The sequence below is a fragment of the Peromyscus eremicus genome, unplaced genomic scaffold (assembly GCF_949786415.1).
Source record: "Peromyscus eremicus unplaced genomic scaffold, PerEre_H2_v1 PerEre#2#unplaced_876, whole genome shotgun sequence".
Lineage (NCBI taxonomy): Eukaryota > Metazoa > Chordata > Mammalia > Rodentia > Cricetidae > Peromyscus > Peromyscus eremicus.
This window is the reverse complement of record NW_026735112.1, coordinates 1-22100: the sequence shown is the minus strand read 5'-3', so window position 1 is coordinate 22100 and position 22100 is coordinate 1. Positions and strand designations below refer to the sequence as shown.

The window sequence follows — 22100 nt, the reverse complement described above, 5'->3', positions numbered from 1 at the left end:
ATCACATGGACGTGATCCATTTTTGAGAAAAGAGGGGGAACTGTTGGGGACCGATTCCGGACAGCGGTGTCCTTACTTTATCAAACCTTACAAAAGCAGGAAGTTCCTGGCCTAACCTCAGGCTGTACAACTTCCTGGAGTACCTGCTAATCAGCCAGCTGCAGGGGCCTGGGACCAAAGTGACCTCACCCTCTCTTAGGAATTTTCCATTCTTCTCTTCCTGCTTCCCGTGTTCCCCCTCCCTGCCTGAAGCCCTGTTTATAAGCCTCAATACCCAGTCAATAAATGGAGACCTCGATGCAACTCAGAATGTCTCTGTCTTCCTTTACGCGCCTGGTCTCCTTTCTCTCTCGCCCCCATTGATCTTTCAGGAGGTGCCTCCTCGGGTCTCATCAAATAACCTGGCCCGCGGGACCGGGCATACCTGGCCTTGCTCTTGGGACACATGGCCTGCATTGGCCTAATCTAAAGAAGGGCAGGTTTGCACACCAGTCACACAACCAAAGGAAGAAGTCCACATGCTCAGGTCAAATCATAAAAACCAAAACAATATGAAAGGCCAAATAAAATAGCATGCCTCCCATCAAACTTAGTCCTATAGAAGTGTTCTTTAATGAGAATGCCCTAGATAAACCTCAGGTTACAGACTTTAAAAGAATAATCATAAACTGCTGTGGGATGGTCTGTATGTCAAATGTGTTGCTGATTGGTCAATAAATAAATCACTGATTGGTCAGTGGTCAGGCAGGAAGTATAGGCGGGACTAACAGAGAGGAGAATTGAGAGAACAGGAAGCTGGGTGAGAGAGACACTGCCAGCCGCCACCATGACAAGCCACAGGTGAAGATCCCGGTAAGCCACGAGCCATGTGGCAAGGTATAGATTTATAGAAATGGATTAATTTAAGCTGTAAGAACAGTTAGCAAGAAGCCTGCCACGGCCATACAGTTTGTAACCAATATAAGTCTCTGTGTTTACTTGGTCAGGTCTGAGTGGCTGTGGGTCTGGCAGGTGAGAGAGATTTGTCCGGAGGTGGGCCAGGCAGGAAAATTCTCCAGCTACAATAAACTATGCAAAAAATTTAAATACACAAACATTGATCTCTGAGAAAAAATAATAAATACTTGAGTAATGTACAAGAAAAAATACACAGCTGAATGAAGATAATTTGAGATTTGAAAACTTAATTCAATAAAGAGATAGAAACATTTAAAAGAATACAAGTCAAATGATGGAATGGAAAAACTCAGTATTCCAATCAGAGAACTCAGAGCAAAGCCTTACAAGTAAAATGAATCAAACAGAAAATAGAACAGCAAGATACAGCAGAGGTTCTAGAAAAAAATAAGCTAAGAAATTATTATTTTAGTCAAAGGATAGGAAAAAACCAGAAATGTGGGATACCATTAAATCTTGAAATTATAGGCATAGAAGACCGAGAATTAGGAGGCAATGTCATGGACCAGATTTTTAACAATATCATAGAAGAAAACTTTCTCAAGCTAAGGAAAGACATACTCAAAGAACACCAACTACTCAAAACCAGAAAATTAAACACTCCACATCATATCATAGTCAAAACACTATACAAGACACAGAAAAAATATTAAAAGCTAGAAGAAAGAAGATACAAGTTACATATAAAGGAAACTCCACTAGAATAACACCTGATTTATCGATGGAATCTCTGAAAGTCATAAGAGCCAAGAGCAATACACTCTAAGTTATAAAAGACTACAACTGCCAACTCAAGACTACTGTACCCAGAAAAAAAATCTGACATAGTTGAATGATTAAAACAACACAAAAACATTCCATGATTCCAAATGGCCTAAAAGAATTCATATACAGAAATAACAAACCTTAACAAATACAGAAAAAATTTTTAAAAAATCCCTTGTAGCCTATCCGAATATTTAAATATAAAATCGATACAAGACTCTAGCAAACTAGTGTATAAACTCATAAAAGTTAAACAACTTATTACTTAATGGCAAGTGGGTCAAATAAATCAAAATATTCCTGAAACTAAATAAAAACAAAAGAGAAACATAACAAAACCTCTGAGACACATTATAAGCAGTTCTACGAGTGAAGTTCGTAGCCCCAAGGACCTACATTAAAAAAACCAGGAAGAGTACAAATAAATGACTTAACAATGCAATTCAAGAAATTAGAAAAAGAAATAACAAAAATTAAAGCAACAATTAATGATATAGAAAAAAAGAAAACACTACAAAGAATAAATGAATCAAGAATTGGTTCTTTGAGAAGGTAAACAAGATAGACCTTCTATGTTTCCTTTGGTTAGTTACCTCTGGCTCAACTAACCAAAGGAAAGAGTTAGATGAAAAAGGTATGCAGGGGCTAGAGTTCAATTCCCAACAACTGCATGGAGGCTTGCAACCATCTATAATGAGATCTGATGCTCTCTTCTGGAGTGCAGGTATGCATGCAGACAAAACACTGTATACATAATAAATAATCTTAAAAAATGCATGCTGTAAAATGACATGACTAAGCTAATGGGTAAAAATTAATGAAAAAAAAAGAGGATCAATATGGAACTTAAGTACAATATTACTCTCATTATATATAATTATATATAATTTTTAAATAATCATTTTATTTCTCAATTAAAAGCGTACTAACTAGTTATGACTCAGACAAGAGCTTTTTAATATTATACTTACCTGGGTAGCATCTAAAAATGTAAATGTCCAGACTCCCAATCAGACCAATTAAATAGATCTCTTAAACACAGATGTACTTTCTAAAGTTCTCTACAGAAACTAATACCTAGTGAATGTTGAGAAATAATGCCTTAAATGTTTTGTTTTGTAGAAGTTTTGCTGTTTTAAATTAGTAATGCTCTGAATAAGATGGGAGAAGAAAAACATACCCTAAGCAAACATATCAAACTATAGCTAATATTTAACATTTTAAAGAAAATAAATTTTCCGGCTCTTCAAATATTAGGAGACACTAGAAAGTGTGGATTTGGTGCTTTAGTTAACCCATATGCATCTAAAGATAATCTGCAAGTCCACTTTCCAAACAAGAAACCAGGGACCATCATTGACAAATGCATCAGGTCAAGCTGTGAAGACCAGACTCAATTTTAAAAGCAGTCTCTTAACATTTCTGCAACCATGTTAATTAGCACATTTTTTATACTGATACTTCAAAGTTTGAAAATAATATACCAACAGTCATATTTCTGCCTCCTACATTTTGTTATAGTGTGTTTTGAATTAGAAAGGAAAAATGCACATAATATAAAATCAAAACAATATGGTTTGATCACTTTTAAATGTTGCCTGTTGACAGCTCTTTTATCAGCACAGGGAACTTTTCCCATCTGCCAACATTTCTATCATACCATTTTCCTTTCTTCTCCATAACAACAACAACAAAAAGATAATCTCCCTTAGGTTCTCACATTTGCCAGTGAAATGTATGATACCATATTAATTAATCATTGTTAGCATATGGAAGACTGTCAAATCAGAACATATTTTTTCGTCTAGGTAAAGATCAAATATACCAGATACACATGATATTTACCTATAATTAAATTTCACACCTATAAAAATTAACTATTGCTGTTTAAGAGTAACCAAAACAAACTTAGAAAATATTCAGTCTCTTAACAATATCCAAGATTCTTAACATACAAGCTCAGTTGAATATTATTCAGTGAATTGCACACACACAAATAAGAGTCCCTAATGGCTAATTGTCTAGGAGGAGGGGGAGGAATGAGAACTACAGAAGACAGATTGTTGGGATCAGGAAGTCTTTCATAAGTTGATGACTTATCCCAAGCAAGTTTATTAAAAAGTAGAGCATCTTATATACGGTCTGCAAGGAACGAAATGGCCAAAGATCAGCAGAGAGCTAAATCGGATGATGTTGGCAAAGAAAACAGGATTCCTTAGACACAGCTACCCCAGGGCTGACAACCACAACCATTCAGAGGAGAAAGTCAGGTTCCCAGGGGCCAAAACCGTAACTCCTTCAAGGCCCTGGCATCAGCCCTACACTGGGATCTTGCCAAGTTTATACCCTGGGTAAGGACACAGAACTAGAGTTCTCTGTTCCCTTTTTCTTTTCATTGGGGCCTCTGAGGAAGCCTGGGATTGGCCTGGCTCCCAATATTTCAGATTTACAAGCTTTTAACCTAGATATTCTTAAAACTCTACTTTTAAATTTACTTCATAAATAGAACCAGGCATGGTGGCACAAGCCTATTATTGCAATACTAGTGAGACCGGGGTGGGGGAGGGGGAGCTATAGAGATTCTATTTCAAAACAAAACAGAATACATGTATACAAGTACACACACACACACACACACACACACACACACACACACACACACAATGCAGGTGTCTGTTTTTCCCCCACAAGGTTTATTCAATAACTTGTCATGATGCACTATCTGTACTATCTGTACATCAGAAGCTCCTGTGTGTGTGTCTGCCACATCAGTAAGTAATAAATACTTACAATCTCAGTCGCGGTTCAACACATCTGATAAAATAATCATACTCATCTTCTTCTTCTTCATCCCAACTCCTCCAAATGTTTTTATAGAAAAACCTGAAAAGAAGCTTAATATCAATCAGATTCAACTGCTGGTTCAAAAGGCCGGTGTTGTGGTTTGAATATGGGAAGTCTACCATAGGCTCATGTGGGTGAACACTTGGTCTCCAGCAGGTGGCAATGTTTGGAAACATTTAGGGGATGGAGTCTTGCTGAAAGAAATACTAGGCACAAGGCTTAAAGGTTTTAGCATGGCTGTACCTGCAGTTATTTCTCTGGTTCCATCCTGCCTATACAAGATTTGGGGAGGGTATTACACTGCTGCTATCGTCCTAACTATGATGGTCTATGTCCCTCTTTGGAGCAGTAAGCTAAAAGAAACCCTTTCTTCACTAAATTGCTTCATATTTTCTTTAAAACTCCCCAGATGCTTCAACATATGAAAAAATTCCAAACATATATGATAAAAGAAAACAGACAATATGAATAGCAGCTTCAAAAATTATCAATTCACAGGTAATTTTTTTCCCCATCTCTACCCAAAAATGCTGCCTAGGGGGCCAGCCTCCAGGCAGCACCAGGGCTTGCAAAAAAAAAAAAATCCATGAATGCAGCAAGGGCTAGACTTTTCCTATCTGACAGGTAATAAAGAAACACATGCTTTATGATGGTAACTTTTCTCTTTTACTTCATCTTAAAAAATATTTCTGAAAAATCTGTCTCCACACAACTCCATTTCCATACACCTCTTCTACATAGCTATACATTTCATCTACATAGCTCTCTCTTCTATCAATACATCTTTCCTCAACAGCTACATCTCCACATACCTCTCTTCTACATATCTCTTCTTACACACTTTTTTTTTTTTTGGTTTTTTGAGACAGGGTTTCTCTGTGTAGTTTTGGTGCCTGTCCTGGATCTCACTCTGTAGACCAGGCTGGCTTCAAACTCACAGAGATCCGCCTGTCTCTGCCTCCCAAGTGCTGGGATTAAAAGTGTGTGCCACCACTGCCCGACATACACATCTTTACATAGATGCTGCTCCATCTCTCTACACAGCTACTCATCTTCTATACATAGTTCTACACAGCTCTTTACAGCGCTCTACATAGCTACACAGCTGTTTAGACAGCTCTAATCAGCTCTTTACATAGCTCTTTCTACACACACCTCCTTCAACTGCCAAACTCTGGACAATTATGAGCTACATACACGGGGGTCCAACCTACTCTAAGAACACTAAGCACATAGTTTCTCTCAGGCTAGGGAGGCCATGCTGACAGGATTCCCAGACAGACAGTAACATTGAAATTCAGGACTTAATAAACACTTAGTTGGCTGGACCTTGAGTGCTCCATCACAAATTGAGGCCAGGAGTACATGCAGAAAGTCAACTGCTGCAGGGAGTTATGTCTTAATGTTATCAGCCTGACTTTGATTCAACAGACACCTGGGAATTTGCCCTTATGAATTTTTTGCAGGGGCAACTAATCTATTTTGAATCTGCTCTGAAGTCTGAAATCAGCTAAATGTGTAAAAAGCTGTCTTTATAACAAATTATAATATTGTAATTTTACTATGTCAGTCTGAGCTTTGAAAAATATCCTAATGTTATTTCTATTCATCAAAATTATATAGCTTAAGCAGAAATCATCTTTCTGACCATCCAGATATGTGTGCCCAGTAGATGAAATATATTCATGAGATAAACACACAAGCAGTGAAGAAAATACCCACAGCTGTTTGTAGGGAAGAAATGCAGTGACACATGAGAAAATTACAGACAGAAGCAACCAGTCCCATAAGCCTTGTTTAACAAGATTCCTCCATCAGAGAATTATTCATCTATCAATTGCCATCTGCTGTATGTTCTTGTAGCCTCTGGTAAAGCCATTGCTACAAGCAGCTCTCAGCAACCCAATTCACCTATCCCTCTTATCTCCTATATCATGTTCATACTGGATTATTTCTAAACAAATCTCAGACATAGTATTCGCTCATTTTTATCATGTATCTTTAAAGCACTTCTGCTTTTAAAGCATGTAAACTTTAAATCACTTACACATAAACTCCCAATTTCACATACTCTTTCAAATTCCCTTGTAGTATGTTGGTCAAATGCCTTCCACTTTCTCCACCTGGTAAAAATATTTAAATTCCATATCTAGCTCAAGTATTATCCATACCAATACAGTACAGATACTTATATATCATTCACTATGCATCTCTTCCAGAGCTTACTCTTTCAAAGCAGAACCTAGAATGGGGCTCAGCCTCCCACAGGGCTCACACATCACCCTTCCTAGATGCTCACATCCCAAATGCTCCACTTCTCAGTTTCTATCTTGTCCTATCAAGTCCCCACTCTAGTGCATGCACTCATAACTGACTGACAAAGCTCTGTACCTTCTGACTTATAAAAACACCCAGTCTGGCATCTCCTAGGACTGAATGTGTTCTGAATGTGCTGGCCTTTCAACATCTTAATCTCACTGACATCCTGCACTTGTCCTCCTTGCCTAGTTAACCTTCCAGACTCAAGTTTATATGCCACTTCTCCAAGAAACAACCATGGAACAGCCATCTCAACATAGTAATTCTAATTTAGCACTTACTGCCATTTGCAGTTATGTATATATAAGTCTGGGTGCTTGTCACTTTTTTTTTTTTGGTCTTGTTTTGATAAGGTCAATCTGAGCATAGTGAGTCTGGGTATTAGGGCGGTCTCAGTAAAATCAGTTTAACCCACTAAAAGTATAGAAAGTACCAAGTACCTTTTAGACTATGAAACACCAAACAATATGATTGACATCATATTACCTAAACTTACAGTTCCTAGAAGAATATGCATCTAATTTTATTATTCTTAGTATCTTTTCAGATGTATGTTTCTTTGGAATTTTATTTGTGAAAGACAATTTGATTAGATAAATAAGGCTAACTAAGAAAGAATGAGTATATACACCAGGGCCTATTATATTGACATAGGAGAGTGGTATTTTTATTCCCCACCTTAAAGAGGCAAATACAAAACAAAGAACAAATCTACTACCAAGTTTGATTGCATAGATTATATAGAATTTGAAAACAAATGTATTACTAATACAATTTTCATCTTTTACTCAGCAATTCAGATATAGATTTTAGTGTCCAATTTAAGATATTCATGATATTCATGATATATATTCATTTTAAGCAGCTAAAAGCAAAATTTCTTTAGTAAATATTCACATACCAAAATATACCACATCTATTTTCTTACCTTTCACCTTTTTTCTGTTCTATTACATTCAAAATGTACCAACCACAAGCCTTAGCATTCATGACTTGAAAGAGGATTGTGGAATATTCCTTTACACTGTGTGAAGATATGCCACTGTGATTGGTTTAATAAAAAGTTAAACGGCCAATAGCTAGGCAGGATTTTGGGGGCAGAGAGAATGCTGGGAAGGAATAGATAGAGTCACCAGCTACACATAGAGAAAGTAAGACATGTAGGAGATGAGGTAACAAGCCATGAGCCATGTGACAGCACGTAAATGAATAGAAATGGATAAATTTAAGTTGTAAGAGCTAATTACAAAAAAGCTTAAGCTATCAGCTGAGCTTTAATAATTAATAAGAAGTCTTCATGTCATTTATTTGGGAGCTGGCTGGTGGGACAGAACAATACCCCCTACAAAAGACAGCTTCTAAATCCATAAAAACCAAATTAAGAATCCTTTATTTTTGTCAACATTTGAAGAATTCGAATGATAAAAAATAATTCCATGTACTATGTTTTTTAACTTTTCAATTGGTTGGAAGTGATAACAAGGTGAAAATTTAAGATATTAAGATTTTTGTTTTTAATTTTTAAAAGATTTTCCTAGGGTGTGGATGTGTGGTTCAATGGTAAAGACATTTCCTAGGATTTGTAAGGACTTAGGTTTAAGCATCATGACAGAAAAGAAAAGGACTAGGATTACTTCACTTAATTTACAGTTTTGACCACAAGGTTACTTCTATCAACAACCTTCCCTACCTGACATGCTCAAAGGCAAGTGCCATCTCATGAAATTTGCGTGAGTCATCTGACACCACCCACAACTCCTGCAGAGGCAGGTGAAACTCCTTCAGGTCCAAAAGCTCCTTCACATTTGCCAAGGTAAAAGTGCTCAATTTAAATTCATAAATACATGGCTTTGCAAGTCTCACTACTGCCTTCAAGGCTGAAAAGTCCATGTTTATAACCTGAAATTCAAAATAATGTTACTCATTTTAATACCCAGAAATTAAAACTGAAACACATATATAAAATACTATTTATAACCTAGTTTTTAAAAGTTAGAAATAGGTCAGAATGCCTTTTAAGAATAAACAAAACAGAACTGGCTCTTGTCCTCAGCCTACAATCATGGTGAAAAATAAACCAGAGGACTTCTGGGTAAGATGGCAGAAAATAAACTGTTTCTGTGAGACACAGTAAAGAAAGTCTCAGAATTTTAAAAACTAGAATATCTCAAAGAGAAAGAGGAACAGAGCGATAAAATAAAAAAGCAGTGATAGGAAAGCCAAAAAGTACTGAAAAAAAGATAGGAACTCAAGTTCCTTAGCAGCAGGAGAGGAAACAGAAGCCTCCTCCAAAAGGTAAGCAAGGTGGGTGCCAGTAAGAGACTGAGAGTCCTACCTCAGAACAAGCCAACAGCCTTCACAAGCTTCAAAACTGGCTGTGAGTTTTGGTGAGGCCGTGCTTCTTCTGGAATTTTACTGTTACTCTGTATGACTTGGAGGGCAGAGGCCAGGCACCATGTTACTTATTTGAAACTGAGCTAAAATTGGGGGCCTCAGTATGAGGAACAATAGAGGAAGCCTGAATTTAACCTGCCACAACCCCAGATGATAGACAGCTCTGGGTGCCAGTTGCAGAGAGTAGATGCTAAAAAACAGCAAAGTGCTGGCAGCAGGAGGCTCTGACCAGCAGTGAAATACACAGAGAAAAGTAACCCCACTCAGCTGCCAAGAGCAGAAGTCATCAACTGAGAATAACCCTGGAGTTCCACTGCCTTAAGCCTGAACTCAACAGGGCAATCAACCTCTAGAGTCACATGTCCGCCACTCACTGCTGTAAGCAACAGAACTTGGATGTTCCAGTAGTCTACTTAAAACTGAAGCTCCATCCCTTCAGCAAAGTGACTCATATTTTTATTTATTTACTTTTGGTTTTCAAGACAGGGTTTCTCTGTGTTACTGCCTTGGCTGTCCTGGAACTCTCTCTGTAGATCAGCATGGTGTCGACCTTAGAGATCTGCCTATCTCTGCTTCCTGAGTGCTCGGATTAAAGATGTGTGTCATCATGGCCTGGCTGTGATTCATATTTAAAAGATTTTCAATGTACAGACAGACTAGAGCAGAATATTATTTTAAGGTGTATTACATTTGTTTATGTTGCATTTATTTAACTCTGTGAAGCTGTATTACTTTGCCTGTCTAAAACACCTGATGGTCTAATAAAGAACTAAATGGCCAATAGCAAGTCAGGAGAAAGGATAAGCAGGGATGGCAGGCAGAGAGAATATATGGAAGGAGAAATCTGAGAGGAGGGAGAACTAGGAGCGAGAGAAGGAGGAGGACTCCAGGGGCCAGCCACCCAGCTACACAGCCAGCCACAGAATAAGAGTAAAAGTAAGATATATGGAAGTAGCCGGGCGGTGGTGGCGCACGCCTTTAATCCCAGCACTCGGGAGGCAGAGGCAGGCGGATCTCTGTGAGTTCGAGGCCAGCCTGGGCTACCAAGTGAGTTCCAGGAAAGGCGAAAAGCTACACAGAGAAACCCTGTCTTGAAAAACCAAAAAAAAAAAAAAAAAAAAAGATATATGGAAGTAAGAAAAGGAAAAAGCCCAGAGGCAAAAGGTAGATGGGATAATTTAAGTTAAGGAAAGATGGTAGAAACAAGCCAAGCTAAGGCTGGGCATTTATAATTAAGAATAAGCCTCTGTGTGTGATTTATTTGGGAGCTGGGTGGCGGGCCCCCAAAGAGACAAAGAATAAAAAAAACCCAACAGACTAGACCTATACAAGAGTTCAGTGCAGCAGCTGTTTTTTTTTGGTTTTTTTTTTTGGTTTTTCGAGACAGGGTTTCTCTGTGTAGCTTTGCGCCTTTTCCTGGAACTCACCTGGTAGCCCAGGCTGGCCTCGAAATCACAGAGATCTGCCTGGCTCTGCCTCCCAAGTGCTGGGATTAAAGGCGTGCACCACCACTGCCCGGCGCAGCAGCTGTTTCTTATACTCTTGATGCATTTGAGAGATAACTCTAAGTAGAACACGAGCCACTCATGGGTATAAACTGGGAAACATCAGGAGGGGTGACAGAATCTGCAGAGCCCACTGGGAACACAAAGGTAAACTCCTAAAATAAAGACCGCTCTGGTGGACATCAGACACTTGTCCAATACAGGTTCAACACCAGCATAAGCCACGGGAAAGATAAAGGTTCACAAGTCCAGTGACTTTCCACCTCTCCCAGCCGATGTATGTGACAGTTTCCAATTTTCAAGGACCTAGAAAGAAGTTGCTCCAACATTTTAACATTACTATTATTACTGCCCTTATATTTTGCTGTCCCTCAGCTTTTTGTCTTTAATACAATATCAGCTGCTGTAGATGTAACCAACCTTCTTATTAAATAAGAAACACAGAACCAATGCAAAGAAGAAAGCCAAGAGGTCAGAGCTAAGAGCTAAAACCTTACCCGTCCTCCTGCAGTGGTCCTACCTCTCCGAACTCTTAGCTCTGATCTCTTGGCTTTCTTCTTTGCATTGGTTCTGTGTTTCTTATTTAATAAGAAGGTTGGTTACATCTACATTTGGCGTCCAACGTAATGGCAAGAGTTTCCACCTAAAAACTGAGAACAAAGATTCTAAAACGGAGCTAAAAACAGTTCCTAATTGTCTCTCTCAAATGAGCGGCAGCTGCCAGTTTGAGCTACTGGTGGAAATGAGGCCTCTGCAAGTGGCACATTAAGCTGCATGGTGGATTTGACCTTTGCTAGTACAAAGCAGAAGAGATTTCTGAACTACATGCTGCTTGGATAAAAGCATAGACCCATGATAGCTCCCAGAGCTGGCGGTAAACGTAGCCATGTTGGGAAGCTGAGGTGGGCGGAGCCAGCAGCCACAGCTGCTGCAGTTTAAGGCAAGAGATTCACAATAAGACAGATTCAGATGTAATCGTTTACAATGTGTGTAAAACATACATAGGCTTGAAAGAGACAAAAAAGGTGATATATAGAGTTATAGAAACAAATACATAGTTTTAAAAAATAAAGTCTTTAAAGAGACAGTAAAGGTAGTATAAAAAATAAGCCACGTAAAGATGAATATTACACAGAGAATCTGGATTGTGTTGTCTTTGGGATTTTTAACTGCAGAAAAACATTTGATGATAAAAGATGTTGAGTTAAGCCAATATGTATATTTTAAAGATACCATGACTTCAAAATTTGGATGTAAGGATATGTTACTTTGGAAAGGAGACTCTTCTTTTGTTCCCACAGAAAGCCAGAGGCTATGGATTTGTTCAAGATTAACATACATCAGGTTTGACCAGCCAAGACCCCCTGAAAGGTCTCCGATGACACCATGGCCCAGATGATCCAACATCCAGAACAGTTTCAAGGCATCTGGCTCAGACGATACAGCCTCATGGACTATTCCATAATTCTAAAATTTTCTTTGTTTCCCCATAAGATACAGCGCCCCCTTCGGCAGGAAGTAGTAAGAGAAACTACGCCCAAATTCCCAAATTATATGTAATTTTACTTTGTTAAGGTTAAAACCTTCCTTTTGAAAAAAAAATAAATAAAAAGGGGAAGTGCTGTGGGATATTCTATATGGCAAATGTGTTGCTGATTAGTCAATCAATAAAACACTGATTGGCCATTGGCTAGGCAGGAAGTGTAGGCGGGACAAGGAGGAGAATAAAGCTGGGAAGTGGAAGGCTGAGTCAGAGAGACACTGCCAGCCGCCACGATGAGAAACAGCATGTGAAGATGCCTGTAAGCCACAAGCCATGTGGCAAGGTACAGATTTATAGAAATGGATTAATTTAAGCTGTAAGAACAGTTAGCAAGAAGCCTGCCACGGCCATACAGTTTGTAAGCAATATAAGTCTCTGTGTTTACTTGGTTGGGTCTGAGTGGCTGTGGGACTGGCAGGTGAGAGAGATTTGTCCTGACTGTGGGCCAGGCAGGAAAACTCTAGCTACAAGCTGCATTTTTATTTCAGTGTATTTTTTAAAATGGTTTTATTACTTCCATTCTGACATTCAGCTTATTATGTTTGTGAACTTTTTTATTAGTGGGTTATCTTTTTCCCCCTTTTTTAAGTCTTATTCCCCCTCCACCCATTTTTTTCTGTACTATTGTTTTAGTAGTATTTATTGTTTTAGTTTTAAAAAAATAAATTTTGCCGGGCGGTGGTGGCGCACGCCTTTAATCCCAGCACTTGGGAGGCAGAGGCAGGCGGATCTCTGTGAGTTTGAGGCCAGCCTGGTCTCCAAAGCGAGTTCCAGGAAAGGCGCAAAGCTACACAGAGAAACCCTGTCTCGAAAAACCAAAAAAAAAAATAAATAAATAAATAAATTTTAATTTTTATTCTTCTTCATGTATTTAGGTAGTTTTGAACTTTCTCATTCATTTCTTTTACCTCATTTACTTACTATATGCACATTTATCCTAAATAATTTTTAACTTCAAAGCATATTCTACATGAGTTTTCCCATTTTCTGCTTATGGTCATCAGTGGTGTATTAGTGGGCTTTAATCAATTTTAAGTGTATTTCTGTATCTTCTAAAGTTCAGTGTAGAGCTATCATAACTGTGTTCTCCTCACTGAGTGGCATTGGAAACTAAAACCTCAAGAGGAAGCTGTCCATGTAAGATCTTCAAGTAAAACCAGAATACTTATCTAAACCAATAGATATGTAAATTTCATCACAAAATATACAAACAATTGGAAAAAAGGTAACAGGATGCCTTCAAAAATAACACAACTTTTCAACTGCTAAACTGAGACACTGAAATATGTAAAATGTCAGATGAAGATATCAAAAGTTCACTAGTACAGGTGTATATTTATACATTTGTGGTCAAGTATCTAGAGACTGGCAAGGCTCAGCAGATAATGGTGCTTGCTGCCAAGCCTGACTACCTGAGTTTGATACCCTGAATCTACAAGGAGAAAACTGATTACCATAAGCTGTGCTCTGACTTCCACATGTATACATGCATGCACACACACACACACACACACACACACATACACTGAATAAATAAATATAAAAATACATGAACTTTTAAGAAAGAAACAAGAAAAGAGATCATGAAAAGGGAGGAAAAGATCTTAACAGGGTATAAAATGGAACGGGTAAAGGAATACATGTGATAAGAAAGCAGAAGGTGGAACTAACTTGGGGGAGGGAGGAGATTTGTGGGGAGGAAACAAATGAGAACAAAGTACATCACACATGTATGAGATTGCCATGTATTATGAAAACCATCACATATAACCTTAAAAATGATCAATGATTCCAAGGCAAACACATTAATTCAATTCAGGACCTGGAGAACACAATCAGAAACACACAGGAAAGGTTGGCAAAATGTCTTCACAAGAGAACTCAACTTACCTCAACGAGCACCTCAAACACGTTAGTATGCCAGACTGCCCACTGCTGTGGGATGTATGGCAAATGTGTTGCTGATTAATCAATAAAACACTGATTGGCCGTTGGCTAGGCAGGAAGTATAGGCGGGGCAAGGAGGAGAATAAAGCTGGGAAGTGGAAGGCTGAGTCAGAGAGACACTACCAGCCGCCATGATGGCAAACAGCATATGAAGATGCCAGTAAGCCACGAGCCATGTGGCAAGGTACAGATTTATAGAAATGGATTAATTTAAGCTGTAAGGACAGCTAGCAAGAAGCCTGCCACGGCCATACAGTTTGTAACCAATATAAGTCTCTGTGTTTACTTGGTCGGGTATGAGTGGCTGCGGGACTGGTGGGTGACAGAGATTTGCCCTGACTGTGGGCCAGGCAGGAAAACTCTAGCTACAAATGGCATCCAACGTGGTGGCAAGAGTTTCCACCTAAAATCTGAGAAAAAAGATTCTAAAACGGAGCTAAAGACAGTTCCTAATTGTCTCTTTCAAATGAGCAGCAGCTGCCGGTTTGAGCTACTTGTGGGTTCCTAGCGTGTGTGCTCGACCTGCAGTATGGCGGGAATGAGTCCTCTGCAAGTAGCACATTAAGCAGCATGGTGGATTTAGCCTTTGCTAGTACAAAACAAAAAAAGAGGTTTCTGGGCTACACGCTGCTTGGATAAAAGCATAGACCCATGATAGCTCCCAGAGCCGGTGGTAAAGTACCACGGCCATGTTGGGAAGCTGAGGTGGGCGGAGCCAGCAGCCACAGCTGCTGCAGTTTACAGCAATAGATTCACAATAAGACAGATTCAGATGTAATCGTTTACAATGTGTGTAAAAATGTACATAGGCTTGAAAGAGAGAAAAAGGAATATATACAGTTATATAAAGAAATAAATAGTTTTTAAAAATAAAGTCTTTAAAGAGACAGTAAAGGTAATATAAAAAATAAGCCACATAAAGATGAATATTACACTGAGAATCTGGATTGTGTTGTCTTTGGGATTTTTAACTGCAGAAAAACATTTGATGATAAAAGATGTTGAGTTAAACCAATATGTATATTTTAAAGATACCATGACTTCAAAATTTGGATGTAAGGATATGTTACTTTGGAAAGGAGACTCTTCTTTTGTTCCCACAGAAAGCCAGAGGCTATGGATTTGTTCCAGATTAAGATACATCAGGTTTGACCAGCCAAGACCCCCTGAAAGGTCTCCGATGACACCATGGCCCAGATGATCCAACATCCAGAACGGTTTCAAGGCAACTGGCTCAGACGATACAGCCTCACAGACTACTCCATGATCCTAAAATTTTCTTTGTTTCCCCATAAGATACAGCGCCCCCTTCCAGCAGGAAGTAGTAAGAGAAGCTACGCCCAAATTCCCAAATTATATGTAATTTTACTTTGTTAAGGTTAAAACCTTCCTTTTTGAAAAAAAAAGAGGGAAGTGCTGTGGGATGTATGGCAAATGTGTTGCTGATTAATCAATAAAACACTGATTGGCCGTTGGCTAGGCAGGAAGTATAGGCGGGGCAAGGAGGAGAATAAAGCTGGGAAGTGGAAGGCTGAGTCAGAGAGACACTACCAGCCGCCATGATGGCAAACAGCATATGAAGATGCCGGTAAGCCACGAGCCATGTGGCAAGGTACAGATTTATAGAAATGGATTAATTTAAGCTGTAAGGACAGCTAGCAAGAAGCCTGCCACGGCCATACAGTTTGTAACCAATATAAGTCTCTGTGTTTACTTGGTCGGGTATGAGCGGCTGCGGGACTGGCGGGTGACAGAGATTTGCCCTGACTGTGGGCCAGGCAGGAAAACTCTAGCTACAGCCCACCATCCAGATGGTTTAAGGACTTTTTCCAAGAAGCTGACTGTGAATTCCTTTACCTCAGAGGCCTTACAGTCAGCTACAAATGAAATAAGAATTGGAAATGTATAAATGAGAAGTTAATAAATTCACCTGAATCCATTTTCTCAGAACAACTGACAATCTGAGGACAATCTACTTACAAAATACATCTATAAAAAGACAAGAACTTACTCACCTAAATTGTAACCTTGATAGGCTCTGAATCTCTCATAAAACAAAAGTTCATTTGTTGGGATAATTTGTGGAAAAAGAATTTTTTCTTCTGGCACAAGAGTGTTTACAGTAGCACCTGGCTTAACATGACAGCTATGATCACTGCATGGATCTGCATCCTGGAATAAACCTGAAACAATATAACAAAGAAACTCAACTATCTAGTTATTAGACAGTGCTTCTAATTGCAAGTTTATTTACTTATTTATCTATTATTTTCCAAACAAGATAAAAATAAGGATTTTGAGGATGAATGCCTGACTTAAGCTCTCATGATCAGTAATATCACTAGTTAATAAAGCTTAAACAACTCAAAATCTAAATTATACTTCAAACAACAACCAGTTAGAAAATTTCACTGATATTTTTGTTACTATCTGTGATGATTTTGGAAGCCACTCAAGTTTTCTTTCAAAGCTAATAGTTATGACTTTCAAAGATTTTAACTTTTCTTTGTATGTGGAATGGCTACCCACTACAATGTAAGCCTGTGGGGGGGGGGGGTATGGGAGCCCAATAGTGTCTCTTCTTACCAGAAAACAACTCTTGCATGTAGGACCAGAAATTGCATGTGATTCAACTGCATTTATGAATGGCAAACAAACACTAGATCGCCTTACAAGAAATACACTCTGCTTTTGAGAAAAGAGCACTCTTCTACTCTACTGTGTTTCCTGTAGGCCAGAACAGTGAGCATGTTCAGAACAAAAGAACTGTGTTTCCTACACACACGGGCCATATCTAGTTCAACTCTGCTTAGGAAACTGACAAGAACAGTAGCTTCTCTTCAGTCCAATAGACTGTACTTGCTGGAAACAAACGCGAGTGCTATTTGCACTGTTTGTGGCAATGGGAACCCAATAGTGACTCTTCTTACCAGAAAACAACTCTTACTCATAGGACCAGAAATTGCATGTGATTCAACTCCATTTATGAATGGGAAACAAACACTAGCTTGCCTTACAAGAAACACACTCTGCTTTTGAGAAAAGAGCACTCTACTGTGTTTCCTGTAGGGCCAGAAGAGTGAGATTGCTCAGAACCAAAGAACTGTGCTTCCTACACACACAGGCCATATCTACTGCAACTCTGCTTAGGATACTGACAAGAACAGTAGCTTCTCTTCAGTCCAATACACTGTACTTTCTGGGAACAGACGCGAGTGCTATTTGCACTGTGTATGGCAATGGGAGCACAATAGTGACTCTTATTACCAGAAAACAACTCTTGATCGTAGGACCAGAAATTGCATGTGATTCAACACCATTTATGACTGGGAAACAAACACTAGCTCGCCTTACAAGAAATACACTCTGCTTTTGAGAAAAGAGCACTCTTCTACTCTACTGTGTTTCCTATAGGGCCAGAACAGTGAGCTTGCTCAGAACAAAAGAACTGTGCTTCCTACACACATGGACCATATCTAGTTCAACTCTCCTTAGGAAACTGACAAGAACAGTAGCTTGTCTTCAGTCCAATACACTTTACTTGCTGGGAAGAGACGCGAGTGCTATTTGCATTGTGTATGGAAATGGGAGCCCAATAGTGATTCTTCTAACCAGAAAACAACTCTTGCTCATAGAACCAGAAACTGCATGTGATTCAACTCAATTTATGAATGGAAAACAAACACTAGCTCGCCTTACAAGAAACACACTCTGCTTTTGATAAAAGAGCACTCTTCTATTCTACAGTGTTTCCTACAGGGCCAGAACAGTGAGCTTGATAAGAACAAAAGAACTGTGCTTCCTACACACATGGGCCATATCTGGGTTATTCCACTTAGGAAACTGATAAGAACAATAGCTTCACTTCAGTTGAATACACTGTACTTGCTGGGAACAAACGGGGGTGCTTTGTGCACTGTGTATGGCATTGGGAGCACAAAATTGACTCTTCTTACCAGAAAACAACTCTTGCTAGTAGGACCAAAATTCCATGTGATTCAACTCCTTTTATGAATGGGAAACAAACACTGGCTTGCCTTACAAAAAACACACTCTGCTTTTGAGAAAAGAGCACTCTTCTACTCTACTGTGTTTCCTATAGGGCCAGAACAGGGAGCTTGCTCAGAACAAAAGAACTGTGCTTCCTACACACACAGGCCATATCTAGTTCATCTCTGCTTAGGAAACTGACAAGAACAGTAGCTTCTCTTCAGTGCAATACACTGTACTTGCTGAAACAGACGTGAGTGCTATTTGCACTGTGTATGGCAATGGGAGCTTAATAGTGACTCTTCTTACCAGAAAACAACTCTTGCTCATAGACCAGAAACTGCATGTGATTCAACTCCATTTAAGAATAGGAAACAGGGGGCTGGAGAGATGGCTCAGTGGTTAAGAGCACCGACTGCTCTTCCAGAGGTCCTGAGTTCAATTCCCAGCAACCGCATGGTGGCTCACAACCATCCGTAATGAGATCTGGTGCCCTCTTCTGGCCTGCAGGGACACATGCAGGCAGAATACTGTATACATAATAAATAAATAAATAAATAAAATAATTAAAAAAAAAAAAAAAAAAAAAAAGAATAGGAAACAAACACTAGCTCGCCTTACAAGAAACACACTCTGCTTTTGAGAAAAGAGCACTTTTCTACACTACTGTTTTTAATATAGGCCCAGAACAGTGAGCTTGCTCAGAACTAAGGAACTGCTTCCTACACACACGAGCCATATCTATTTCAACTCTGCTTAGGGAACTGACAAGAACAGTAGATTCTATTCAGTGCAATACACTGTACTTGCTGGGAACAGACGCGAGTGCTATTTGCACTGTGTATGACAATGGGAGCACAATAGTGTCTCTTCGTACCAGAAAACAACTCTTGCTCGTACGAACAGAAACTGCATGTGATTCAACTGCATTTATGAACAGTAAACAAACACTAGCTAGCCTTACGAGAAACACACCCTGCTTTTGAGAAAAGAGCACTCTTCTACTCTACTGTGTTTCCTATAGTGCCAGAACAGTGAGCTTGCTCAGAACAAAAGAACTGTGCTTCCTACACACACGGGCCATATCTAGTTCAACTCTGCTTAGGAAACTGACAAGGACAGTAGCTTCTCTTCAGTCCAATACACAGTACTTGCTGGGAACAAACGCGAGTGCTATCTGCACTGTGTATGGCAATGGAAGTACAATAGTGTCTCTTTTTACCAGAAAACAACTCTTGCTCGTTCGAACAGAAACTGCATGTGATTCAACTGCATTTATGAGGGGAAACAAACACTAGCTCGCCTTACAAGAAACACACTCTGCTTTTGAGAAAGAGCACTCTTCTACTCCACTGGGTTTCTTATAGGGCTAGAACAGTGAGCCTGCTCAGAACAAAAGAACTGTGCTTCCTACACTGACGGGCCGTATCTCGATCAACTCTGCTTAGAAAACTGACAAGAACAGTAGCTTCTCTTCAGTCCAATACATTGTACTTGCTGGGAACAGACTCGAGTGCTATTTGCACGGTTTATGGCAAAGGGAACGCAATAGTGACTCTTCATACCAGAAAACAACTCTTGCTCGTAGGACCAGAAACTGCATGTGATTCAACTGCATTTATGAATGGGAAACAAACACTAGCTTGCCTTACAAGAAACACACTCTGCTTTTGAGAAAAGAGCACTCTTCTACTGTGTTTCCTAAAGCGCCAGAACAGTGAGCTTGCTCAGAACAAAAGATCTGTGCTTCCTACACACACGGGCCATATCTAGTTCATCTCTGCTTAGGAACCTGACAAGAACAGTAGCTTCTCTTCAGTCCAATACACTGTACTTGCTGGGAATAGACTCGAGTGCTATTTGCACTGTGTATGGCAATGGGAGCACAGTAGTGACTCTTCTTACTAGAAAACAACTCTTGCTCATAGGACCAGCAACTGCATGTGATTCAACTCCTTTCTGACTGGGAAACAAACACTAGCTCGCCTTACAAGAAACACACTCTGCTATTGAGATAAGAGCACTCTTCTACTCTACTGTGTTTCCTATAGGGCCACAAAAGTGGCTTGCTCAGAACAAAAGAACTGTGCTTCCTACACACACGGGCCATATCTTGTTCAAATCTGCTAAGGAAACATACAAGAACAGTAGCTTCTCTTCAGTCCAATACACTGTAATTGCCGGGAACACACTGGAGTTCTATTTGCACTGTGTATGGAAATGGGAGAGCAAAAGTGACTTTCTTTACCAGAACACAACTCTTGCACATAGGACCAGAAAATGCCTGTGATTCTACTCCATTTATGAATGGGAAACAAACACTAGCTCGCCTTACAAGAAACACACTCTGCTTTTGAGAAATGAGCACTCTTCTACTCTATTGTGTTTCCTATAGGGCCAGAACAGTGAGCTTTCTCAGAACAAAGAACTGTGCTTCCTACACACACGAGCCATATCTAGTTCAACTCTGCTTAGGAAACTGACAAGAACAGTCATTTTTCTTCAGTCCAATACACTGTACTGGCTGGGAACAGACGCGAGTGCTATTTGCACTGTGTATGGCAATGGGAGCACAATAATGACTCTTATTACCAGAAAATATCTCTTCCTCATAGGACCAGAAACTGCATGTGATTCAACTCCATTTATGAATGGGAAACAAACACTAGCTCGCCTTTCAAGAAACACACTCTGCTTTTGAGAAAAGAGTACTCTTCTACTCTACTGGGTTTTCAATATGGCCAGAACAGTGAGCTTGCTCAGAACAAAGAACTGTGCTTCCTACACACATGGGCCATATCTAGTTCAACTCTTCTTAAGAAACTGACAAGAATAGTAGCTTCTCTTCAGTCCAATTCACTGTACTTGCTGGGAACAGACTCGACTGCTTTTTACACTGTGTATGGCAATGGGAGTACAATAATGACTCTTCTTACCAGAAAACAACTATTGCTCGTAGGACCAGAAACTGCATGTGATTCAACTCCATTTATGAATGGGAAACAAACACTAGCTTGCCTTACAAGAAACACACTCTGCTTTTGAGAAAAGAGGACTCACCTTCTCTACTGTGTTTCCTATAGGGCTAGAACAGTGAGCTTGCTCAGAACAAAAGAACTGTGCTTCCTACACACACGGGCCATATCTAGTTCAACTCTGCTTAAGAAACTGACATGAACAGTATCTTCTCTTCAGTTCAATACACTGTATTTGCTGGGAACAGACAAGAGTGCTATTTGCACTGTGTATGGCAATGGGAGCACAAGAGTGACTCCTCTTACCAGAAAACAACTCTTGCTCATAGGACCAGAAACTGCATGTGATTCAACTCCATTTATGAATAGGAAACCAACACTGGCTCGCCTTACAAGAAACACACTCTGCTTTTGAGAAAAGAGCACTCTTCTACTCTACTGCGTTTCTTATAGGGCCAGAACAGTGAGCTTGCTCAGAACAAAAGAACTGTGCTTCCTACACACACAGGCCATATCTAGTTCAACTCTGCTTAGGAAACTGACAAGAACAGTAGCTTCTCTTCAGTCCAATACAATGTACTTGCTAGGAACAGATGTGAGTGCTATTTGCACTGTGTATGGCAATCGAGCACAATAGTGATTCTTCTTACCAGAATACAAATCTTGCTCATAAAACCAGAAAATGCATGTGATTCAATTCCATTTATGAATGGGAAACAAACACTAACTCGCCTTACAAGAAACCCACAAGCAAGCAAGCAGGGCTGGGGATGTTATGAGGCTTCCAGACTGGCTTCTATCCTCATGTCCAATGTGGGAGTCATTTTCAAACGCATAAGCACTGCCTTCCTTTGTGTGTTT

General features: G+C 39.5%; 1 protein-coding gene across 1 annotated transcript in view; it reads right to left on the bottom strand.

Annotated features, from left to right (window-relative positions):
• The window catches only part of LOC131901964 (SHC SH2 domain-binding protein 1-like), a gene marked incomplete at its 5' end in the record, with an annotated part of 45108 nt that extends 25871 nt beyond the window's left edge, over nt 1-19237 (bottom strand). The window contains 6 exon segments of the mRNA XM_059253000.1: nt 4513-4605; nt 8576-8784; nt 14218-14259; nt 16072-16151; nt 16290-16446; nt 19229-19237. Of these exon segments, the coding sequence (XP_059108983.1) occupies nt 4513-4605; nt 8576-8784; nt 14218-14259; nt 16072-16151; nt 16290-16446; nt 19229-19237 (590 nt within the window).
• Between the last annotated feature and the right edge of the window lie 2863 nt (nt 19238-22100).